The 27063-nt window shown below is 40.2% G+C and overlaps 1 protein-coding gene across 6 annotated transcripts in view; it reads left to right on the top strand.

The window, feature by feature from the left end:
- Nucleotides 1-17322, top strand: part of fgfrl1a (fibroblast growth factor receptor like 1a) — a 335558-nt gene extending 318236 nt beyond the window's left edge. For all 6 annotated transcript variants that reach the window (XM_072256632.1, XM_072256635.1, XM_072256634.1 and 3 more), the window contains one exon: nucleotides 14134-17322. In XM_072256632.1, coding sequence (XP_072112733.1) covers nucleotides 14134-14549 — 416 coding nt within the window. In that variant the 3' untranslated portion in view covers nucleotides 14550-17322. The remainder of the gene's footprint in view (nucleotides 1-14133) is intronic.
- The last annotated feature ends 9741 nt before the right edge of the window (nucleotides 17323-27063 follow it).

Genomic DNA, 27063 nt, shown 5'->3' with positions numbered 1-27063 from the left:
AAATAATAGATAATTTATTAACAGAATTAGCTTCTAAAAAAACCCACATCAGGCAATCCTCACAATTTATATACTATAACCAAAATGTAAGATTTCTTATATTAACTACCCAATAATAAAGTCTAGAGTTTGATAAGGCTAATTCTGCATTCTTTTTATCTTTCTGAAGATGAATTTTATTTAATCTAGAACACTTATTCTTCCATCTATAAGAAGATATAATAGAGTCAAGAGAATCAGAAAAGCATTTAGGAATGAAAACTGGCAATGCCTGAAAAAGATATATGAATTTAGGTAATATATTCATTTTGATAGAGTTAATTCGACCAATTAATGATAACAAAAGAGGCGACCAATTTGATAGTATTCTTTTTACATGTTTCAATAGAGTAAGAAAATTTTCTTTAGATAGACACTTATAATTTTTAGTGATTGTTACATCTAAATAGGTAAATTGGTTTCTTACAATTTTAAAAGGAAAGTTAGTATTTATTGGTATCAAATTGTTCAAAGGGAAAAGTTCACTTTTATGTAGGTTTAATTTATAACCTGAAAACTGGCTAAAGCAGGAGAGTAAAGAAAGCACATGGGGTAATGAAGTCTCAACATTAGAAATAAAAAGCAGCAAATCATCAGCATACAACGAGACTTTATGAATAGTGTCTCTCCTTAAGATACTGGTGATATCATTAGATTCTCGAAAAGCAATGGCTAAAGGTTCTAAGGCTAGATCAAAAAGCAAAGGGCTCAACGGACAATCTTGTCTAGTGCCACGTTGAAGCTTAAATGGTTTGGAGTTATGAAAATTAGTGATAACCCTAGCAGAAGGGGCTAAATAAAGTAATTTAATCCATTGAATGAAAACAGGCCCATAATTAAATTTTTCTAAAGTTTTAAATAAATAATTCCATTCAACTCTGTCAAAAGTTTTTTCAGCATCTAGGGATACCACACCTTCCAATACCATGTTAGAAGGAGAATAAATAACATTTAATAACCGGCAAATATCAAAGTGAGAATATCGATTTTTGATAAATCCAGTTTGATTATCAGAAATGACAGATGGTAAAATAATTTCAATCCTATGGGACAAAACTTTAGATAAGATCTTAGCGTCAACATTAAGAAAAGAAATCGGTCGATAAGAAGAGCATTCAGTTGGATCCTTACTCTTTTTAAGAATGAGCGAAATGGAAGCCTCATAAAAAGATTGAGGAAGTCTGCCTGACTTAAATGAATCCTAGAAAACTGAACATAAATGAGGTATAAGCAGTGAGGAAAAGGCCTTATAAAATTCTCCAGAAAGTCCATCTGGACCCAGAGCTTTCTTCAAATGTGATGAGTGCACAGGCTCAACAATTTCCTCGAAAGAAATAGGTTGTTCCAACAATTTTCTGTTGTCATCAGAAATTGTAGGAATGTTTAGTTGATCTAAAAAATTGTTTGTTAAAATATCATCCTTAGAAGATTCAGAACTATAAAGTTCAGAGTAAAATTCTCTGGAAGTATCATTTATTCATTTATTTCTAAATAATCAGTTGTCCTATCACCATTAGTTTTGCATATTTCTTTAATCTGTCGTTTAGCTCTAAAAGTTTTAATCTGATCAGCCTGTTTACCTGTTTTATCTCCATGAATATAAAATTGACTTTTGTCTTTTAGGAGTTAGTTAAAAGAAGATCATATTTGTTTTAATTTCAACACGTCTTTTATATAAAGCAGGTTCTGGAGCCAAGGCATACCCTCTTGGTCTAACTGTTTCACCTGAATAGCTTCTCTCTCTTTATTAGCTTTCCTCTTAATACTTGCAGTATAGAAATAATTTCTCCTCTAATATACGCCTTAAAGGTATCCCATCTGATAAGACTAGAAGTCTCCTCCAACGTATTCTCTTCAAAAAAAAAGTAACTTGTCTCTTCATAAACTTTAAAAAATCTTTATCAGATAAAGTTAGATTAAATCGCCAAAATCTATTTGTTTGAAGAAGACCAGGAAGATTTAAAGATAGAAACACAGGAACGTGATCTGAAACAACAATCTCTTTTTATTCACAGGATCGAACTAATGGAATCATTTGGCTATCAATTAAAAAAAATAATTAATCCTGGAATACATATGATGAACATGAGAAAAAAATGAATATTCCTTATCTACTGGATGAAAAAAAAACACTAGGCATCAACAATGCCACATTTCATTAAAAAAGATTTAATAAACACAGCTGATTTATTTGGTATCATTGGTTTAAAAGATGAACGATCTAAAACTGGATCTAAGCAACAATTAAAGTCTTCACCCATCACCAATGAGTACAGACTTAGATCTGGCAAAAATGAAAAAAAACACTTAAAGAAACCTGGGTCATCTATATTTGGAGCATATGCATTGGCAAATACCATTAATTTGTTATTTAGTTTCCTTGATACTATAACAAAACACCCATTAGTATCAGAAATTACTTTATGTTGAACAAAGGGAACTTTATTATCTATGAGGATCAAAACCGCTCTAGCTTTGGCCTGAAATGAAGAATGAAAATGAGATCCTCTCCATCAATTAAAAAAGCGCGTGCGTACATGTGTTTCATGAAGAAAAACAATGGGTACCTTAAGTTTTTTAAATATAGGCAAAAATCTTATTTCTTTTCATGGGGTGATTTAGTCCTTTTACATTAAAACTAATTAAATTAATACTTTGATCCAGTTTAAGGCTCTTTATAAGAAAGATTAAAATAACAATAAGAAAAATGTATGTTAAACCCAAATAATAAACCTTGAAATATATTAACTAAGCAACAGAATTGACTGGATTTCCAAATCAGCTTCAAGAAAAAAGACTCCCCATCCCTCCTCCCCACTCGGTCATAGAGCAACCAATATCTACTTCCCCTAAACACATTCCCTTAGAAAACCTGTTAGAACCGCTCCAAGAATTCAAGGTTATTTTCTATTCCAACCAAGACTAAATAAAATACAGTGAGAATTCAAGCTTAGATGGGTTTTTCAAACAGAAATAACAATTATTCATACCAAAAAATATTAAACATTTTTTAATATGTAGTATTTCCGTTTTTGCAAGATTTTTAGTCTATTCAATATATATATAATCAGTCATTTTTTTTAAAAGTCTAAGAATTCTTGCACCTGTTCCTTCATATAAAACCATTTAAATGATCCGTCTTCCAATGTAATCCTCAGTTGAGCTGGAGAACGAACAGAGGGTTTAAAATTTTGACTGTATAACTCCGTCATAACTCTTTTGAACTTAGCACGTTCTGCCATAACTTCTGATGAAAAATCTTGAACAATACGTATCTTTTGATCCTGGTAGTCAATCATACCTTTTCCATGGGCAGCTTGAATCAGGCGATCCTTTATTTGAAATTCATGGAAACATATAATGACTGATCTTGGTTTAGATTTTGAAGCCGATCCATAGATAGGTGACCTGTGAGCACGGTCAATCAAAGGCAGAGACTTTATAATATCAGGGAATAGTTCCATTAAAAGATTTGCGAAGAATTCTTTAGGATTATCTCCTTCTGTTTGTTCTTTAAGTCCCAAGATTCGTAAGTTGATCATCCTACTTCTGTTTTCCAAATCAATAATCTTCTGTCTCATCATTTTGTTGGTCTTAAATTGTTTTTCATATAGCTTTTGCATATCATTAATTCTCCTGTCCAGTAAAGTAATAACATCTTCATCTTCCTTTTTCTTCTTATCATGTTCGGTTAGAATTGCTTGAATATCTTCTAGTTTTGTAACTATTTGTTTAATTTCAGTGCTGACTTCTTTTCTAAACTGTTGAAACTTCTCAGTAAGCTTTTTAACTGAGCTCGTAATAGCTTCTAAAGCTGCTTTAGTAGTCATATTAAAATAATATCTCATCTAGCAATAGTATTTCAAAAGCCTGGAGAGAAAAGTAAATAAACTAGGAGCAGCAGTAGAAAGCTGTTGCTCCATTAGTGGCCAACAAGCAGTCTCCCGATTTCTAAGTATTGGGTGATTTCTGTGTGAGCTCTGGGGAAGATAAAACCAGTCTAACCTCAATGGATTAATAAGGAAGATTGTGAATCATGTACCAAATTGTATGAAGGAAAGGTCAGAACCTGCTGCCAGTTGGCGCTATTAGAATTTTGATTCAGGTCAATCAAGACCATGAGGTTCCTGCATGGCGTGATATTGATGCTCGGTGGGAGCATCTGCCCCACTTTGTAAATTAGTGTTGGATTTGGAACAAATAAAACAGTCAGAGTTTGTGGAGAAAAATGGCACTGAGGTAAAAGATCAGGCATGATCTTATCTAATGGTGAAGCCTGTGCAAGACTCCTACATGTACTTGTTACGTTCCTATGTCTGGGTGAATCAGAGGGGAATCCAAGATGGGAGGGATTCAGTTTGCATTGCAGATGTTGATGGGTATCAAAGATAGCCCACTGGAACCTCCTCTATCAGCTACCCACTTTTTTTAGGCTGTTGATACTCTCCACCAGCAGGTTACCCACGTTTTCTGAAATGAGTTGTGAGAAAAAAGTTGAAAAAGGAATCTAGAGAGAGCAGCGGTCACGCACTCCACCCTTTCATTGCATGGAGCAGATTTCATCCACCCCAGCTGAAGCAGTGGCTCTTCACCATCTCCTCCAGTTTGGCATAAACTAATGCCCGACTCTGTATAGTTCTCTTCAACAATGCATGGTTGGGACAAGTTGGGCGTAGTGTGGGACAAACAAGTGGCAAACTGCGTGTGGTTTAATATCAACTAACACTAAAATGGCAACACAAGGTAGTACATGGTAACAAAGTAAATTTACTTTGACTTTGGCTTTAAACCTGATCCAATGTGGAAAGCATGGAAAGGTAATTTCCCACATCAGCGTACCTGTTTGACATGACACATTGGGCTAATTTTGACTTTGGATGCTATTGTGAAACAAGCAACATGAACTCAGATATCTCTTTATATATCTCTCTTGGTTTTCATTTCCAATGACTTCACTGTTGGGCCAGGCTAAAGAAAGCTTTATGCTGAAGCTAACCAAGTTTTACCTAGCTTGAGAGTGCAGACTTCTGACTACAGGCAGTGTAGATGGAAAAATAATCAGGTTTTCCACTCACCTCAAGGAACAGGAAACTTCACTCTTGAGTTACAAGTAAATCATTTTGAATAAATAGATTTTCAATTGCTTGCTAACTAAGATTTAGGTTACTGTTAAAAAGTAATTTATTAGTCCACCTCTTAAAGTGTTCAGCCTGCTTTGATGTTGGAAGCCACAGATGCAAATATTTGATGTCATGAATAAATTATGCTGAAATAAATTAAATAAATCATAATGAAAGGATTAAGTATATTGGTGTTGCACTGGACTGGTTTTCAACTAGAAATTTATACAAATGGTATTGAATTTGTACTTTTCAATATAAAGAGTTGAAAGAAGATTAATGGTGTTTACTAAATGTGAAACTGACAATCTGGAGCATTATTCATGTCTGCACATGTTGGGATGTTGTATTCAACTGAACTAATCAAGGCTGAATGTTTATAGTGGAGGAAATCCAGGGGGAGAATTGCTGCTGCATTTTCTGTTCATAGCCATAATCAACGTTGAGGTAAAATCTTGCACAGCACTTGCAAATTAATCCAATTTCAGGTCTGCTTTCAAAGTCAAACTGTGTGAGATCAGTGTTGGATCTCAGCAAAAATCATGACAGCATAGCAATAACCTTTTGACTCAGACGCTAAGATTGTGGAACAAATAATAGTTTGCAACTTGGCAGGAACCGGTCACATTATCTTTTCCAAAATTATTAGAAGTTGCTCTTTTGTTTTCTTCAGTGAGAATGGACAGTTCTGAGTTATAGGACCTTGATTTCTGAGGGATAAGCAGGGAAAATACAGTTTATAGCCTTGATAGAACATAAAATTCTTAGTGACATTGCTGAGTCTTGAGGGACATGGAAATGTCTGTAGATGGAACATTAACATTGAACAGTAGTCTATAATTGCCTCATGAACTCTCAGTGTGATCTCTCTGTAGTGCAACACTGCTGTCTTGTTATCCTCCATTTTAGTGATTAAGAGTCTTCAGAGGTCTCTGAACTTGGAAGCTATGTCTAGAAAATGGACTGCATCTATTTTTGGTGTGCTAATGCATTATTTTCTTTTGTGTTAGTAATAAGTTTATCTAAGCTTTAGGGCAACTTCCACCCAGAAGTAAGCACTAAAAACAGATCTGGGTTGTTCCTATTGAGGTCACACTCTGTTCAGATACTTCCACAGCATTGGTGTGTAGCAACCAAAGAAGGCTGGCTGCTCCAAGAAATACACTACCCATGGCAGGTAGAAGGTAAATTCACACATTCTGGCTACATGAACGGTGCAGAAGAAAGAGTCCTCAGTGTCATTCAAAAAGACGTAGAAGTCCTGATGAAAAAGGTTCAAGATTGAAGATTGTTTAATATCATTTCCAGTACACAAGTGTAAAGGAGAACGAAACAATTGTTACTCCAGATCCGATGCAGCATAAAAATTGCAATAAGATAAAGAAAACAATAATAAAAAGCACAATAAGTATAAATACATAAGACAGCTTACTGTGTATACGTAGATTGATTATACATCCATAAAGTGATGCAAGGCACAGTAGTGTGTGTACATAAGGTGACTGACAGGAAATGATAAAGTAGTGGTGGTGGGATTGGTTAGTAGGTGGAGGTGTTGATCAGCATTACTGCATGGAGAAAATAACTGTTTTTGAAACTGCTGATCCTGGCGTGGGTGCTACGTAGCCTCCTCCCTGATGGGAGAGGGACAAACAGTCCATGAGCAGGGCGAGTGGGATCCTTCATGATGATACTGACTCTTTTCTGATACCTTTCTGTATAAGTGTCCTCAATGGTATATAGGCAGGTGCTGTTGATATATTGGACATCTTTAAAAGTCAATGTCTCAAGAAGGCAGCATCCATTATTAAGGATCCTCACCATCTAGGTCATGCCCTCTTCTCATTATTACCATCAGGGACAAGGCACGGGAGATTGAAGGCTGAAGACACTAACTCAACATTTGAGGAAACAGCTTCTTCACTTTTACTAGATTTTTAAACAGTACATGAACCCATGAACACCACCTCAATATTTTGCACTCTATTATTTTTTAAAATATATCTTTCTGTATTTTATAGTATCTTTTATGTATTGTACTGTATTGCTGCTGCAAACCAACAAGTTTCATGATATATAGAGTCAGTGATAACAAACCTGATTGTGATACTGAGGTATGGTGAAAAACTTTGTTTAGCATGCCATCCAGACATAGCAACAATACATTGAAGTAGTAGAAGGGGAGAACAGTGACTGAATGCAGAAGAAATTGTTACAGAGAAATTGCCATGCAGGCAGACTAATTGCAAGGCCATCATGAGGTCTGAGGCCGGGAGTCCACCTTATCATAGAAGGGAAATGTTCAATAGTCTTTTAGCAGCAAGAGAGAAGCTGTCCTTGAGCATCATGGTGGCATGTGCTTTAAGGCTTTTTATCTTCTGTCGATGAAAGGGAGCAGATAGAACGTCTGGGTAACCATAGCAATATGTTGACTTTTCATTAACCTATTATTTGATGTAGCTTTGTTAGAAACAATTCTCAAGTAGCTAAAGCTGTTCAAATGCATTTTCCTTTAGGGAAAGTAATTCAAATTGCACAGAGATAAGGTGCACTGATATAACAACTGCTAGCATTGCAGCATACCTTGCCTTACCTTGCTGATATCATGCAATGCATGTTATGCTGCAGTTGTGATGTTGTTCTGACAATGATTGCACATAATTCTCGAACACAAGGTTGATTTACTGCCTTGTGCTTCTTATCCCCTGTTTGTTCTGACGCTACAATATTCACTGAGACCATCTCTAAGGGAGAGACTCCTACAAGATGGAGAAAAGTATGCGGGAGCTTGCATGGCCTGCTGAAAGACCTTTGCAACCTGTTCCAGTTTCCAATTATTTCTAACAAAGCTGCATCAAATAGTAACTGTGGTTGCCCATTGCAAAATGGGAAATGGCTTTATCAAAGTGAATGGCAAGCCTCCAGAACGTATTGAGCCAAAGACTTCACAGTACAAACTGTTGGAACCAATTCTGCCACTGGGCAAAGAAGGATTTGTTGCTGTTAACACCAGAATTTGTTTGAAGGATGGTGGTCCTATAGCTCAAATCTATATTTTCCATCAATCCATTTCTAAGCCATTGGTGACTTAGTACCAGAAAAATGTAGATACAGCCTCTAAGAGATCAAGGACATCCTCATACAGTATGGCAGAATTCTGCTGGTTGCTGATCTTCATAGTTGTGAGGCCAAGAAATTTGGTAGACCTAGTGTCTGTGTACACTACCAGAAATCTTGCTGGTAAATGTTTTATTTTGATTTTTGGCAAATATCTAACTGTCAAAAAAAAAAGACTTTCAAGGTTCAAGCACAAATTTTGTATTCTAAAACATGCACCTCACCATAATTATTAAATTATAAAAAGATACAACAAATGAATTAAGCATACCAGCATTGACATGGAAACTAACAGACTAGTGTGCAGAAACTTTTCAGTTCCCTGCTGTGCTGTGTGGGAGGTGATCTGTGCTCCTCCCCTAGTCTGGTCTAAAGTGAACCCAAGCCACTGTCTGTGGTTGACCCTTAACTACCCTCTGACATTGCCTATAGGACACTAAGGTACTACCTTCAGCTTTGTGAGAATTTTTGTTTACTTAAGTGTTATCACAACTCACATTCAGTGAATGAAAGTAAAGGCAGTAGAAACAGGAGCCATTGTGGATATCAAGGTAAATACAGTTAGAACGGATGAAGAAAATCCCTTCACTCAAAGGGTTACATAGTTTGAATAATTTTCGATCAAGTACACTAAAAATAATTTATCATGGGCTGCTTCATTCTTCTTTTGTTCACAATTCACAGCAGATAAAATTAAGTCATAGAAGATGAAATAACAGGCTTGAAATTGTGAGGTTACCCAGTTGGATGCAAGCACTTTGTACTGAAGGAGATAATTAATTACCAATAAGATGGGAACTAAATCATCTATGTTATCAAAATCTATTGAAGACACCTGATGGAAAAATTAAACGTTCAAGCCACCTTGTAATTTTTCTTTTCAGAATTAGGTTTATTATCCCTAACATGTGATGTTAAATTTCATGAAGTTGAATTTATTGAAATACTGGTGAAGAGTGTTTAGTGTTGCTGACTGGGGATTAATCTGGAGATGTTCAAACAAGCAGGGAATGTGGTGGGAACCATGTCTGACTGAGGGACAGAGAGTGTAGATGAGGGAACAAGAGGGAATTGTGTTCTGAGACTGCAAGACACTGTCAGTTTTTGCTTTGCTGTGGAAAATAACCTCTTCATGTCTCAGAGTAAAATGTCTCAATTTATTTTAGTCCACGTCAATCTTTTCTGGCCTTGAAGGTATTACATCCTATGAAATTCCTCACTGTTTTATTGGAAGACACATGGAGCCAGGGAAAGATTCAGGAGATTGGCAGAAAAGTAATTTCTTGCCTTACTCCCTGCCATGAAATCTTGCTGTTCTTACCCTTCATAACATTTCTAAATGTCAACCCATTTCACATATCCCCACATGTTAGTTGGCGACAGGTTTCAGAGCTATGGCAAGATGTGACCAGTGGAATCTGTTCTACATTACTTGTCAACATATGTTTGGATGCAGATGATTCATCTGCTTTCTGTTCATTCTAATTCTGTGCAATAGTAACTTGACTGTGGAAATAATCATTGACTGCTCCTTGAACAAGCAAACAGATAAATGCAGCAGCATAGAGGATCCAACGTGAATCAGAATGAGGTTTATTTTCACTAACAGATGTCTTGAAGTGTGTTGTTTTGGAACAGCAGTACAGTGCAAAACATATAAAAATTCTAAAAGTTGTAATAAAATAATTAAAAAATGAATAATTCAGTATTGCAGGTGTGGTTTCACCCACATCTTGTACAAATGTAATATGACATCTCAACTCTTGCCCATCTGATGAAGACAAGAATGCCATATACCTTCTTCACCGCCTGTTCTACACGAGTTTCCCCCTTTCAGGGATCTATGTACTTGTACCCCTAGGTCTCCTTATACTACAACATTCTCAGGGCCTTGTCCACGCAATGCCCTGATTTAACCATTCTTCCCTTGTGGTCACATCTTCAAACTACAGTAGGCAAGCCACGATTTCTCATGGACAAAGCTATGGTAACTATCCCTAATCAGTCTAGTCCTCTCCCAACGTAGGTAAATTCTTCTTCTCTGAATACCCTCCACCAACTTTCCTGTCATCCCCAGTGTTAGGCTCACAGACCTGCCTTTCACTGGCTTATTCTTGCACCCTTCTTAAATGAAGGCACAACATCATCCACTTTCAGTCTTCTGGTATCAGACCTGAGCCTAAGGGAGATGCAGAATCTCTTCCAGTGCCCGAAAATTTCTTCCCCTGCTTCCAAGGAAACACTTGGTTAGACCTTGGGGATTTATCCATCTTTATGCACCTCAAGACAGCCAACACCTTCTGATTCATTGTATTGGGAGGCGTGAGGATATCATTGTTCCCTTCAATGAATTTCCTAGCTTATGTTCCTTCATGGTAAATATGAATGAGAAACATTTATGTAAGACTCAACCATCTCCCATGGCTCCACACACAGATGTGGTGTTGTGAAGGACCCATTTCTGTGCTGTATAACTTTAGGTCTATATGAATTGTGACATTTGCTGGGAATGAAGAAACTTGCAGGATTCCGGGGAGTGATCAGGCTTGCAATGTAACTGAAAAAAAAATACCAGATATACTATTGGCTAAATACTTTCCTGTTCTGTGTGATTCTTTTAAATAAGAGAAAAATTAGATTCAGGAGTTTGAATTGCTCAAGGACATGGTGCCACTGGGTAAACTCTTCATGGATTTACCTGAGAAATATTTGCTGGCCCCATCACAATGAGTGACTTATTTGATTATAAGCCTTCAGCACATTGTCCAGAGTCTTCTCAGAAAAGATTGGTTGGGTTTGTTCCAATGTTTAAAACATCTTCTGTGATGTTGTAGTTGAAATCTTGCTATGCTTTTAGCTGCGTGCATTTCAATTTTAAGACCATGTTAAATCTGATGAAACTCTCGTGCAAAGAAAATTACTTGGCCTCTTCAGGAGAGCTGTTGTGCCAGCTGGATAAATTGTAAATGACGCTGGTCGAGGAGACTATAATTGGTAGCCAATTTGTTCGGCCTAGATCCCGAATGGATCTAGAATCCACTCATTGTGTTGACATGGAAACACAAATAATATACACATCTTCTGAATTATTTCCAGTAAAATACTCTTTAAGTGAAAATTAAAACATTCTGTACTGGAGTTATAATGAAGCTGCCACACCACCAATCAATAAAGGAAAATGTATCTGTAAGTATACAACCATGACTCACTCTTCAGCTTGATCACTCTTCTCTAGACTCAACTGTGTATTCAGTCCTATTAACAATCGGCCTTTACAAAGCTTAATAGGTTATTGATCACTAGGAGATGTGGGAGAAGAAAATGAAGATTATTTGCTCTGAAATTGTCTCATTTCTGAGGGACTTACCTCTATCAGTTATCTTTTTGAAGAAAACACTCAGTAGCCACTTAATTAGGTACCTTATTTACTTAATAAAGTGGCCACGTTTGTATCTTCATGGTATTCCATTATTGTAGCCCATCCACTTCAAAGTTCAACATGTTGTGCATTTGGAGATGGTCTTCTGCACACCACTGTTGTAACACATAGTTACTTGAGTTACTGTTGCCTTCTTGTGAATTTAAATCAGTCTGGGCATTCTCCTCTGACCTCTCTTATTAACAATGTGTCTTTGCCTGTGGAACTGCCGGCCATTGGATTTTTTTTTTGTTTTTGCACTGTTCTCTGTAAACTCTAAGGACTGTTGAGGGTGAAAATCCCCAGGAGATCCGCAGTTTCCGAGATACCCAAACCACCCCATCCAGCACCAACAATCACTCCACAGTCAAGGTCACTTAGAACATATTTCTTCCCCATTCTGATGTTTGGTCTGTCCAACAACTGAACCTCTTGACCATGTCTACATGCGTTTATGCATTGAGATGCTGCCATATGATTGGCTGATTAGATATTTGCATTAACGAGTAGGTGTACAGGTGGACGGAAGAAAGTGGCCACTAACTGCATGTCAGACTGGTAGTTCCGTGAGCAATCGTAAGTACAGCTCATGTCCTGACTTCCAATGATGCAAGTCATTTTACATGTCCATCAACATAATTACCAGCCTGTCTCATAACTTCTTATTTGAACAAGATATGAACTGTCATATTGAAGATTAAAGTGATTCAGATGGGACTTAGTACTTGTCTCCAAGTTCTTTCTATTTTTGCTGTGCTTTTAGCATCATTAAACCAAATTAGGTTCAATAATTAGTGACTGAGGGGCCCAGATGTGCTTTAATGACACTCTAATTAGAAGGCAGCTGAATTTGATAATGATTTAAAACAGATTAAGCCACTTCAAATAAGGATAACATCATTCAAAGTTGATGTGGTCTGCATTGCCACTGTAATTTTATTAATAATTCTGTCTTACAAAGCTTAGAGAGCGTGATATCTACATTGAGACTTATTTCACAAGATGCACACTAACGAATAGGTGTACAGGTGAACCGAATAAAATGACTGCATGTCAGACTGGTAGTTCCGTGAGCAATTGTAAGTATGGTTCATGCCCTGACTTCCAATGATGCACCCAAGTGTGAAAGGTGGTAGCCTAGCAGTTAGTGTAATGCTTTACAGCATCAGCAATTAAGGTTTAATTTCTGACACAGTTTATAAGCAGTTAGTTTGTTCTCCCCCTGGCCGTGCGACTTTCCTCGTGGTCTCTGGTTTCCTCTCACATTGCAAAAGATGTACTGGTTAAGATTAAGATTGGGCATGCTATGTGGCTGCCAGAAGCATGGCAATACTTATCGGCTGACTCCAGCACATCTTTGGGCTGTGTTGGTCTTTGAACCAAACAAATGATTTCACTGTATATTTCAATGTTTCGATGCACATGTGACAAATAAAAGCTAATCTTATTCAGCTTCCCGGTCCTATGTTTTTGCTCTGATTTCTCTTGTTTCTTACTGGTTTCCTGTCCTTTGGCCAATATGAAATCTGTCAACAATTGTGGAACTGAGAAATCCAGGAGTGCAAGTACATTGTTCACAGAATGTGACATCACAGGCAGACTGGGTGATGAAGGCAGCATTTGGCACGCTGGCCTCCATCGGTCAGGCTGTTTTGTATAGGAGTTGGGACATTATGTTGAAGTTACACAAGATGTTGTTGAGGCCTCATTTGGGGTATTATGTGCCATTCTGTCCAACCTGTTGCAGGAAAGGCATTATTAAATTGAAAAGGGCGCAGAGAAGATTTACAAGGATTCCATCAGGACTCGAGCGCCTGAGTTTAGAGAAAAGATTGGCAAGCAAGGATTTTATCCCTTGGAATATAGAACAGACCTTACAGAGGTGTTGAAAATCATGAGGAGTATAGACAGGGTGAACAACATATTCTTTACTCGGGGAAGAGGAACTGAAAACTAGGGGGTATAGGTTTAAGGTGAAATCCCTAGATTTAAAAAGACACAAGGGGCAACTTCCTCACTCAGGGTGGAGAAGATGGGTATTTGGAAAGAGCTCCCAGAGGAAGTGGCTGAGGCAGATATAATAAAAACGTTTAAAAGGCATTAGGTTAAGTATATGGATTGGAGGGTTTTAGTAGAGGGATATGGACCAAATACAGACAAATGGGATTAGCTTGGTAAGCACCATGGTCAGCATGGTCTAGTTGGACTAAAGGACCTATAGCCAACTCGTACTTTGTGCTTTGACTCTATAATTGGACAATGAATGCATGCTTTGTTGGCAGTTATTATCTCATGACAAAATATGAGCATTGAACGAAAATAGATGGGATTTGCAGTCATCTGTATTGAATTTCTTCACTTAGTTTTAACTTTGTCTTTTTGTTTTTCACCCCTGCCCTCTTCGCCTTTTGTCTTTCCTGGTGTCTTGTGGTGTGACAGATCCCAAGCCCCCGAAAGCACCTGTGACCACCTCATCGAGTGGTAGCCTGCCCTGGCCTGTAATCATCGGAATACCCGCCGGCGCGATCTTCATCTTCGGGACAATCCTGCTCTGGCTATGCCAAACCAAGAAGAAACCTTGCTCAAGCCCGGCAGCAACGGTGGCCGCAATCCACAGGCAGCAGCAGAGGGACCGGACCTGCGTGTCACAGGTGCCGGACAAGGAGTGCGTCACTCCGATAAACTATGAGGAGTACGTGGCTCAGCAGCAGCACCTGCTGGCACAAGGGCCCCCGCTGGGTGTGCCGCCGGCCCCGAAAATGTACCCGAAGATTTACACGGACATCCACACTCACACGCACTCTCATGTCGAAGGCAAGGTCCACCAGCACCAGCATATCCACTATCAGTGTTAGCTCAGAGCCACTGGAGTACTGAGGGTATTTCCATCTTCCAGCGGGACCTCTCTCGTCAGCCCACACTGCCGGTATACTGAAGGCTAGCTGGCAAAGGCCTCCTTAGGAACTTGGGAGACAGAGTGGAAAATGGAGCTACTCTCAAATTCCCATGTAATGAGAGTGTACTTGGACGCAGTGAAACCTGGGCTGCAGTGAATGATTCAAGGTGATATTTTAGAAGGGATTCATACCAAAAGATCGACTCAATGCCTAACTTGCTTTAAGTAAAACTGCAATAACTCAATCATCTCACACTAATCCCAATTTAAAAACCTTATGAAATGCAACTAACTTTTGATGCGCAGTCCCACTAATGAAAAACTTTGCCCCAAGTACTGAACAATTGCTTTGTACTGATAAATTATATATATAAAAAAATTATAAACTATACTTGAGGTATTTTTGAATACTGTGAGACTAGTTGACTTATGCAGTTAAATCCCAAAACAAAAAATACCTTATCCTCAAAAAAACCAAATAATATTTATATATTATATATATTTCAAAAATAATTACAATTATTTGAAATACGAACAGGAATTAGAAAGATTATATTTGCAATAATACAGACAAATACATCTGTGCTCACTAGAGGCTTCACATTAAATTCTTCACGTTTTAAAGAAAGATGCTGTCGACATTAAGTTCCTGGCTCACTTGATTCAGATTTAAATAGTCAGTGCTTCAAAATGGATGTCTGCTGGGTGCTGTGGAAAGTTTGAAACAAAGCCTGCAAAATAACTGTGTCTGGCCACTGCCATTATGAACGAATGGAACAGCAGAACAATACTTCACATGTGAACTGGCAGAGACTGCAAGGATGAAATATGTATTCATCCAGGCAGCAGAAAAGTGGATGGGGTGCTGCTCTCTTTCACTGAAGAGATGAAGAAACGCTGGACAATCTGCCACATCATTTGGGGTCAGGATAGGTCATCACAGCCCAGCAGCTGTTCCAGCAGAGCCTCCAGGTGAACTGAGCTTTGCTTCCGCTCTTAACCTGCAATCGTACCTTTCTGTTCCATACAATCACTTTGCAATGATGTTGTAGCAAATAGTAGTGCTTATGTGGATTAGAGAGAGACACTAATCACAGAAATAAGCCTTTTTGGTGTAAAACTATATAGATTTTAAACAGAAAGTCATGTATATTTAATTTATTTTGTTAAGCAAGAAAAGAAAGTGTATCATATTTTCCTCTGAAACAGGTGTTTGTTTCTATAAATATATTTGATCAGAGGTGAAACTGAATTGTTGCAGAGTTGGGATTAAAAAAGAAATCCTACACAGCATGAATTGGCTAATGTCATCTATCAATAAGAGAGTGTGTAAGATTTTTATGCAAAGCCTTTTTTATCCAAAGTAACCTTTATATCGACAATCTTGTATAGACTGTCCCATTGTTACTGCCGGCTTCTTTTTGTATCTGTCGTGTTTTGAACACAATTGTAATTTTTTAAACATATTTCAGAAAGAAATATTTTATTAGGAAGATAATGTAATGGCATAAAAGGACTAATATCACTGTATCCTGTTTATATCTTAATATTTCCCAGATTATTATCTGAACAGCTTCTGATGCTTTTATGTGAATTAAAGACACCATAAAATATTTAAACACATTAGTAATTCAACTAAGTTGCTATGGAGAGTAACTAGCAATCTAAAGTGAGTTTATGACACTGTAAAAAATAACAAGTAACTACTAGGTTTATAGCCTGCCCTAATCAATGCTAAAGTGTGCCTCACTGCTGTTATAAGTAGCACTTTATGGTAAATTTGAAGTCAATCCCAAATGCCTTATTAGGCATAGTTGGTTGGAGGAACTTTGCCCATTGGCCATTGTTTAAAGATATGCATGTGTCAGTAACTTGTATCTATGGTGAAGCAGGCACTCACAGCCTTACTGTCCAATAGGGAGTGAGGTAAGTTGACAAAGCTGTGAGACCAACTCAAACTGATACATATCTGGCAACCAACCAGACCATAGAATGAAAGAAATCACATCTACAACACCTACATAATAATAGATAGCACATACGAAATCTCATATAATTTAATATGTCAGCAACAGAATAGGGTGCCATGGTAGCATTGCATTTAGAGTGATGGTATTACAGCTCGGAGAGTATGGGAGATCTATTCCGGCACCGTCTGTAAGGAATTTGTACATTCTCCCCGTGAACCGTTTAGATTTCCTCCGGGTACTCCGGTTTCCTCCCACATTCCAAAGACGTACTGGTTAGTAGGTTAATTGGTCATTGTAAATTGTCCTGTGGTTAGGCTAGTGTTAAATAGGTTGGTTGCTAGGCAATGTGGCTCATTGGGCTGGAAGGGCCTGTTCCACACTTCATCTCTAAGTAAATAAAATAATGACTCACATGCCTGAACAGACTTGTCCACTCTCCATCAAACAAAAACACACCCTTTGATCAAATAACACAACAGAGAAAAATAAAACTTTCTTTCATAAAATTCATTAAACATTTAAGGAAATAATATTATTAATAAAAAGACAGATAAATAGAATTTTAACTCTCTTTACTGGGCCATTTTCTTAAACAGCGTTTCCATCAAAGAACATGCAACCTTCAGGTGAAATAGGTTCCAGTGATCTGTTAGTAAAAATATTTTCCAATCGTGGGAATTCTTTGAACATTTCTTATGTAAAGAGTTATAAAATTGTAGAACATTTCCCAATTTGTAAAATAAAACAGTGTACATATGTTAATGCCATTGCCTTTCATTCTGGAAGCCAGTGATATGATCACTGTTCTTGATAAAGCCATTAGATCTTTGTAAGTGGGTGAGCTACTTATGGCTGGTCTGTTGCCATAGTGTCTATTAAATTATATTGAGCAAGTATATAATTAAAGTAATTCATTTACCTTTGTAGGAGTCAGCTTTAGATGTGTTTAATTGTGGAACAACAGAAATGGATTTTGACAATGGTGTACCTTGAGAGGTAGTTAGCTCGTACATGATCAGAAATGTAGCTTTGAAGACCAGAATTCCTTTCACTCTTTTGAAAAGCACATCAGTAAGAGAGGATTGTGTGTATATCACAACATGGAGACAAGTAAAATCTTCCAAATGTGTTGCTTTTATGACATATGTCTTGAGTTCTGCTACTCCGTTCCATGTACTCATCACCATTTCCAGTATCCCTTCCCAAGATGATCTTCTTGAAAACTAAAAACACTCTCCAGCAGTGTAAAAGATATTTGAAGTAAAAGTCATTTTACATCAGAAAGACTCTTAAAGTAAGTATATCCTATCATTTGTGCCAGTTTACACATTGAAAGCTGCTTATGATATGCACTATCCAGCTCTTGGATCTAAATCTCATGACCAGCAACATCACTGTTTCAGGGTAAATGGAAGAAAATTATTTTGTATACTATCATTACACATATGTTATATGCGGTAAGTGAACAATATGATACATTACAGATCACTCCCATTGTATCAGAAGAGAGAATAGATCAAAATGACTCATCTTACAATCTTGAATTTTCCCCATTGATTTTATTGGCACAGTAGCAGTAGGATCTGAAACATATCTGCCATAAATAAGATAAACAAAAGTAGCAGACGTGTACTTACATCGCAAATGAATAAAAGACAGAACAAATCCATGTAAAGCAGACTTTGCTACTTACTCCATGGGCTAAAATGTATCTCACAGAGTTGTTTGCAAGCATAATTTTGATGCTAGGGCAAATGTCCAAAAGCTTGTTCTAAAATGCAGGATTTAAAGAGGGCGAGAGCGGCAGAGAAGCAGAGGAATTTGGGAAATGAATTCTATAGCTTAAGGTTGAGGCAACTGAAGACCCGGCTGTCACGGTGGAACAAATAAAATTTCAGGTGGCAAAGAAGTGGAAATTGGAGGAGAGTGTTTACTTCAGAGGATTATGGTTGGAAAGAATTCAAGAGATAGGAAGGTGCAAGGCTGTGGAGAATTTTTGAAAAGAAGAATGATAACTTGTATCCATGAAATTCAATTATTTTTGTTGGATAGTGAATACTCATTTTACATTGGACTGTGATAGTTTTTCAAGATTTATTTTACCTTTTGTCGAGGTTCATTGTCGATGTGCACGTACAGTATATATCTGCTATGAGGGACCGCAGTCATTGTACCAATGCAATCATTAGGAGGAGTAACATTAAAATGTAAACAATTTTCATCTATGTATTTCAAGGTACCTCATTGGGTGCTGTGGAGGCAAAAATGTCTGCTAAAGTGACTGTCTTCAATGTTGGTAACATGAAGAACAGAAATAACATTCTTACCCAGTTGTGAAAGTCCGCGACACAAATATAAAGAAGTCAGTGCTGAGAAAACTACAGAGGGGCATGGGTGCTCATATAACCATCAGGAGAGGAGGAAAAACTAGATATCAAATGGAAGGCTGAATGTATTTTGTCTTGTGTTTTGTGCAGCACATTAACCTACTGCGCTGACTCTACAGACCAAGTTCCCTTTCTTGGATCCAATTGCTGATTTCACTTCTCTCACTCTTCTGTTTGAGCCAATGAACTAAAGACTTCTTTCAGCCAAACCCCTTCACCCTCTGTCGTATAATATTCAATGAAGCCTTTTTAAAAACGCAAACACGAGGAAATCTGCAGATGCTGGAATTTCAAGCAACACACGTAAAAGTTGCTGGTGAACACAGCAGGCCAGGCAGCATCTCTAGGAAGGGGTACAGTTGACGTTTCGGGCCAAGACCCTCGCCTGACGAAGGGTCTCGGCCCGAAACGTCGACTGTACCTCTTCTAGAGATGCTGCCTGGCCTGCTGCATTCACCAGCAACTTTCATGTGTGTTGCAATGAAGCCTTTGGTGAAGTTGTCTACCTGTTATTACATGGGTAATGTCTTCACTCCGCAACATTGCTAGTCTTCATTATATATTGATGTTTAAAATGTCTCTGTGAAACTTATTTGAAAAGAAGTGTGAGTTCCATCCTTTTTGCAATTAATCTATCTTTGCCATCTTCAAAACTATCTCTCATTTGTATTACTCTTCCCCCGCCCCCCCCCCCGCCACCCTCTTCAATCCCAATAGCGCAGACCCAAATTTTCTTCAGGCTTTATGGCATATTTTCCTTGGCATCTCTAATCTAAGTAGAGTCACAAACAAATGTTTTCCTAATGCTCCCCACTTTTTAGGATGTTGTAATTTACATCAAATTTTAGTCTCTCTAGGTCTCTTGTATTCTTCATTTGTACAACATCTCTGGACCTCCTTTTCATCCTCTCCATACTCTTCATACTCTTGTATTCTAGTTCCTCATTAAAGTTTTCTTTTCCTAGAAGGTTTTTATTAGACTATATGATATAGGAGCAGAATTAGGCCATTTGGCCCATCAAGTCTGTTTCACCATTTCATCACAGCTGATTCATTTCCCTCTCAGCCCTAATCTCCTGCCTTCTCCTCATATCCCTTAATGTCTTGACTAATCAAGAATTTATCAACCTCTGCCTTAAATATATCCAATGACTTTACCTCCACAGTCGCATGTGGCCACAAATTCTATAGATTCTTTATTCTCTGGCTAACAAAATTCCTTTTCATGTCTGTTCAAAATGGACATCCCTCTATTCTGAGCAACACAGACAAAATGCTGGAGGAGCTCAGCAGGCCAGGCAGCGATTATGGAAAAGAGTACAGTCGATGTTTCGGGCCGAGACCCTTTATCAGGACTGGAAAAGAAGGGAGAAGGAGTCAGATTAAGAAGGTGGGGGTGGGGGAAGAGGAGGAAGAAGTATAAGGTGGCAGGTGATAGATGAAGCTAGGCGAGGGGGAAGGGGTGAAGTAAAGAGCTGGAAGTTGATTGGTGAAAAAGACAAAGGGCTGGAGAAAGGGGAATCTGATATGAGGGGATGGAAGACCATGGAAGAAAGGGAAGGGGGAGGAGCAACAGACAGAGGTGATGGGAACCCTCTATTCTGAGAATGTGTCCTCTGGTCTTAGACACTCCACCATAGGAACCATCCTTTCCACACCCATTCTATCAAGACCTTTAAACATTTGATAGTTTTTAATGAGGTCTCCTGTCATTCTTTTGAATTCCAGTGAGTACAAAGCCAAAGCCATCAAACACTCCTCATACGATAAGCGTTAAATCCCAGAATCATTTTTGTGAACCTCCCTTGAGCACATCATTGCTTAGATAAAGGGGCCCAAAGCTGCTCACAATACTCCAAGTGAAGTCTCACCACTGCCTTAGAAAGCCTCCACATTACATCCTTGCTTTTATATTCTAGTCCTCTTGAAATGAGTGCTAACATTGCATTTCACACAAAATGCTGGAGGAACTCAGCAGGTCTGACACCACCAACTTCCTTCCCCCATCTGATCCCAGCTTTCATCCGTGCTCTGTCTTCACCATCCCTTTGACTTTCCCCTCTCTGATGCAGAGTGTTTTGCCCTCAGTAAGGGCTACATCTTTGTCCCCTTGTGTGCACACCTCAGTGCCCCACCCCCGGGTACTGAGCTGTTCTTTCCGCTGCCTCCGCCTTCGTGCCTACTTCTTTGGCAAGGACTCTCCACCCCACACCGATGACCCCTTCTCCCACCTTCAACCCTTCTCCTCTTCCTGGACACCCAGCCCTGGTCTTCTGCCGGCTGTGGATCTTTTCATTGCCAACTGCTGATGGGGCATCAACCATCTCGACTTCACCACTCCTCTCTCCAATTCCAACCTCACTCCTTCCAAATGCTCTGCTCTCCACTCTCTCCACACTAGTCCTAACCTCACCATGAAACCCGTAGATAAGGGGTTTGCCATTGTAGTCTGGCAGAGGCCCAGTGGCAACTGTCAGACACCTCCTCTTACTAACCCCTCAAACAGGATCCCACTAAGGAGCCCCAGGCCATTGTATCCCACACCATCACTGACCTTATTAACTCTGGGGATCTTCCATCCACCACCACCAACCTCATAGTTCCCATACCCTGCTCCTCCCGTTTCTACCTCCTACCATAGTTCCACAAACCCACTTGTCTAGGTAGACACACTGTTTCAGCTTGCTCCTGCCCCACTGAACTCATTTCTGCATACCTCGACACTGTTCTATCCCCCCCTATTTCAGTTCCTCCCTACCCACATCCGTGACACGTCACACGCTCTGGATCTTTTCAATGATTTCAGATTCCCTGGCCTCCATCGTCTATTCTTACCAAGGATGTCCGGTCCCTGTACACCTCCATCCCCAACTAGGAATGTCTCAAAGTTCTACATTTCTTTCTGGACACCAGTCCTAACCAGTCCCCCTCCAACACCACTCTCCTCAGTCTGGAGGAGCTTGTCCTCACTCTAAATAATTTCTCCTTTGACTCCTCCCACTTCCTTCAAACAAAAGTTGTAGCCATGGGTACTCGCATGGGTCCCAGCTATGCCTGCCTGTTTGTCAGCTTTGTGGAACAGTCTATGTTCCAAGCCTACACTGGTGACCATCCTGCACTTTTCCTAGGCTACATCAACGACTGCATTGGTGCTGCTTCCTGACCCATGTGGAGTTTGACGACTTCATCAACTTTGTCTCCAACTTCCACCCTGCCCTCAGATTTACCTGATTCATTTCCAACACCTCCCTCCCCTTTCACAATCTCTCTGTCTCTATCTCTGGGGACAGCTTATGTGCTGATGTCGATTATAAACCTACGGACTCTCACAGCTACCAGGACTATACCTCTTCCCACCCTGTTACTTGTGAAAAAGCCACCCCCTTCTCTCAGTTCCTCCATCTCTGCCGCGTCTGCGCTCAGGATGAGGCTTTTCATTCCAGAAAGAAGATGTCCTCCTTTTTCAAAGAGAGGGGCTTCCCTTTCTTTACTACCAATACTGCCGTCATCTGCACCTCTTCCATACTGTGCACATCAGCTCCTCAGCCCATCCTCCTGCCACCCCCACCAAGGATAGGGTTCCTCTTGTCCTCACCTACCACTCCACCAGCCTCCGCTAATAACCAGCACATAATTCTTCGAAACTTCCGCTATCTCCAACAGTATACTACCACCAAGAGCATCTTTCCCTCTGCGCCCCCCCCCCCTCAACTTTCTGCTTTCCACAGGGATCATTCCCTATGTGACTCCCTTGTCCATTTTTCTCTCCCCACTGATCTCCCTCCTGGCATTTATCCTTACAAGCGGAACAAGTGCTACACCTCCTCCCTCACTGCCATTCAGGGCCCAAAACAGTCCTTCCAGGTGAGGCGACACTTCACCTTTGAGTCTGTTGGGGTCATCTACTGTATCTGGTGCACTGGGTGTGGCCTCCTGTATATCGATAAGGCCCCCCGTGGATTGGGAGACCACTTCAATAGACAATAGACAATAGGTGCAGGATTAGGCCATTTGGCCCTTCGAGCCAGCATTGCCATTCACTGTGATCATAGCTGATCATCCACAATCAGTATCCAGATCCTGCCTTACCCCCATAACCTTTGATTCCACTTCAACAAGCACCTACGCTCCATCCATCAGAAAAAGCTATATATCCCAGTGCCCACCCATTTTAATTCCACTTCACATTCCCATTCCAATATCTCAATCCATGGCCTCATCTACTATCGTGACGAGGCCACACTCAGGTTGGAGGAGCAACACTTTATATTCTGTCCAACCTGATAGCATGAACATCGATTTCTCAAACTTCCAGTAATGCCCCGCTTCACCATTCCCCATTCCCTTTTCCCGCTTTCACCTTCTCTCCTTACCTGCTATCACCTCCCATCTGGTGCTCCTTCCCTTTTCCTTTCTTCCATGGCCTTCTGTCCTCTCCTATCAGATTCCCTCTTCTCCAGTCCCGTATCTCTTTCACCAATCAACTTCCCAGCTCTTTACTTTACCCCTTCTGCCTCCCCGTTTCACCCATCACCTTGTGCTTCTTCCTCCCCTCCCTCCACCTTCTCACTCTGACTCCTCATCCTTTTTCCTCCAGTCCTGATGAAGGGCCTTGGCCCGAAATGTCAACGATACTTTTTTCCATATATGGTGCCTGGCCTGCTGAGTACCTGAATCGAATTGACTTTATTTGTTACATCCTTCACACACATGAGGAGTAAAAATCTTTACATTACATCTCCCGCTGAATGTGCAATGTACAATTATAGTAATTTATAATAACTTATAATAAATAGAACTCTCAATGTAATACAGAGAACACTCAAATCAGCATGAGTTAGACAGTCTGATGCCCTGGTGGAAGAAGCTGTCCCGGAACCTATTGGTCCTGACTTTATGCCGCAGTACCGTTCCCTGGATGGTAGCAGCTGGAACAGTTTGTGGTTGGGGTGACTTGGGTTGCCAATGATCCTATGGGCCCTTTTGACACGCCTGTCTTTGTAAATGTCCTGAATAGTGGGAAGTTCACATCTACAGATGTGCTGGGCTGTCTGCACCACTTTCTGCAGAGCCCTGCGATTAAGGGAAGTACAGTTCGAATACCAGGCAGTGATGCAGTCAGTCAGGATGCTCTCAATTGTGCCCCTGTAGAAAGTGCTCAGGATTTTGGGGACCTATACCAAGCTTCCTTAACCGTCTGAGGTGAAAGAGACGCTGTTGTGGCTTTTTCACCACACAGCTGGTGTGTACGGACCACGTGAGGTCCTCGATGATGTGGATGCCGAGGAACTTAAAGCTGTTTACCCTCTCAACCCCAGATCGACTGGCATCAACAGGGGTTAGCCTGTCTCCATTCCTCCTATAATCCACAACCATCTCCTTTGTTTTTCCAACATTGAGGGAGAGGTTGTTTTCTTGACACCAGTGTGTCAGAGAGATGACTTCTTCCCTGTAGGCCACCTCGTTATTGTTTGAGATTAGGCCAATCGATGAAGTGTCGTTGGCAAATTTGATTAGCAGATTAGAGCTGTGGGTGGCAACACAGTCATGGGTATACAGTGAGTAAAGGAGGGGACTTAGTACACAGTCCTGAGGGGCACCTGTGTTGAGAATCAGAGAGCCAGAGAGGTGGAGGTGAGGGAGCTCACTCTTACCACCTGCCGGTGATCTGACAGGAAGTCTAGGATCCAGCTGCACAAGGCAGGGTCAAGGCTGAGGTCTCCGAGCTTCTTGTCGAGCCTGGATGGAATTATGGTGTTGACTACTGAACTGTAGTCCAAGAACAGCATTCTCACATAAGCATCCTTCTTCTCCAGATGTGTAGGGACAGTATGTAGAGCAGTGGCTATTGCGTCATCTGTCAATCAGCTACGTCAGTAGGTAAATTGTAGGGGGTCCAGTTTGGATGTTAGGAAGCTGTAGATGTAATCCTTGACCAGCCTCTCAAAGCATTTGCTTTGATTGAGGTGAGAGCGATGGGATGCCAGTCGTTCGGACATGTTACCTTGGTCTTTTTTGTACGTGGACAATAGCGGATAATTTGAAGCAGGAGGGCACTCTACAATGGGAGAAGGAGAGATTAAAAATGTCTGTAAACACACCTGCCCGTTGTGCTGCGCACATCCTGAGTACCTGCCCTGGGATGCCGTCCGGTCCCGCAGCCTTGCGACTGTCCACTCGTTGCAAACATCTGCGTACCTCATCCTCAGAGAAGACCAGGTTGCAAGTTGTAGTGGTGGCTTTCCTCAGAGGGTCAGAGCTAGCTACATTGAACTGAGTAAAAAGCGATTGAGCTCATCTGGGAGAGAGGCCACGATGTTGGCGGCATCACAACGTTTGGCTTTGAAGTCTGTGATGGTATGCAGCCCTCACCACAAGTCACATGTGCTATTTGTTGTGAATTTTGACTCAATCTTCTCCCTATATTGTTGTTTCGCAACCTTGATAGCTTTGCACAGATCATAGCTGCTTCTCTTGACCTCTAGTTGATCGCCAGCAATGTAAGCTTGATGTCGCGCTGTCAGTGCTGCTCGCACAGAACTATTGATCCAGGGTTTCTGATTCAGGAAGACCCTGACCGACTTCTGGGGGATAACGTTGTCAATGTATTTGCGGATGAAGCACGTGACTCCATTAGTAAACTTGGAGACATCCTCATCATGGAAGACATTCCAGTCAACGTCATCGAAGCAGTCCTGCAGCATGGAGGCCGATTGGTCGGACCAACAGTGGACGGTTTTAACTATGGCCGCCTCTTGTTTCAGTTTCTGCCTGTATGTCAGCAAAAGCAAGATCAAAGAGTGATCTGATTTTTCAAAAGCTGGGTGAAGGAGAGCTTTGTAAGCGTTGTGGAAGGGAGTGTAACAGTGGTCAAGTATTTTATCTCTATGAATGCTCACCTGGATGTGCTGACAAAACTTCAGAGAGGCTTTCATCAGTGACGCTCGAGTAAAGTCACGGGCAGCTTCGGGTGTGCAGCCTCCAGCGTGTCCAGCGTGCTTTCAGCATTTTGTGTGTTTCGGTTGCATTTCTAGCATCTACAAATTTTCCCTTGCTTGTGATTGGACTAACATCACATTCGCCTTCCTCACCACCAACTCAACTTGCAAATTAACCTTTAGGGAATCCTGCACAAGGTCTCCCAAGTCCCCATGCATCTCAGATTTTTGAATTTTTTCTCCATTTAGAAAATACTCTATGCATTTATTCCTTCTACCAAAGTGCATGACCATACACTTCCCGACACTGTATTCCATCAGCCACTTCCTTGCTCATCCTCCTAATCTGAACAGGTCCTTCTGTAGCCTTTCTGCTTCATCAGCGTTACCTGCTCCTCTATCTATCTTCGTATCATCTGCAAACTTGGCCACAAAGCCAAATAAGGTTATCACACTATCCGTGATTCCTCCAGCCTATCACATCTGCAAAACTGCAGCAATGTAAATTAAATTGTGCCTTCAGTATACATTCCAAAAAGCTTCCCGGAAATGTAATCAGAGGTATATTTTAAGAATTAACAACAAAGAATAACAAAGGAAGGAATTTGCGAACTTGACTTGATTGCTGAAAGCATGTGGCATATGGCAGAATGATTAAAATCAGAGACGCCGAGTAGATGGAATCAGTGGAAGTAGACTCCTAGGGGGCAAAACACACAAAAAGCTGGAAGAACTCAGCAGGTCAGGCAGCACCTATGGAAATGAATAAACAGTCGACGTTTTGGGCCAAGACTCTTCAATAGGACTCCGAAATGAATGCTAACGTTGCATTTGCCTTCCTCACCACTGACTCAACCTTTAGGAAATCCTGTAGAAGTCTGCAAAATTCGTATTATCTGCAAATCTAGGAGGCCTAAGGCTGAAGTAGATTTCAAAATTATATGGAGGACGTGGCACAGATGAGAATTTTAGAACCGAATTGTTAATCAGGAGCTGCCTTATGTAAGAAAGCATAATAATTGAGGGATAAACTAGAACCAGATCGTGTGGATTTGGACATGGAGAGTAGAGTTTAGGCATTCATAGATTTTCAGGTAATGGAAAACAAGGTGTCACTTTGCAGTAAATTGGAATAATGAGTTACTGGCATTAAAACAAAAATCCATGGATGAAGGTTT

Source organism: Mobula birostris, chromosome 4 (genome assembly GCF_030028105.1).
Source record: "Mobula birostris isolate sMobBir1 chromosome 4, sMobBir1.hap1, whole genome shotgun sequence".
Taxonomy (NCBI): domain Eukaryota; kingdom Metazoa; phylum Chordata; class Chondrichthyes; order Myliobatiformes; family Myliobatidae; genus Mobula; species Mobula birostris.
This window is presented reverse-complemented; position numbering and strand designations above follow the sequence as displayed.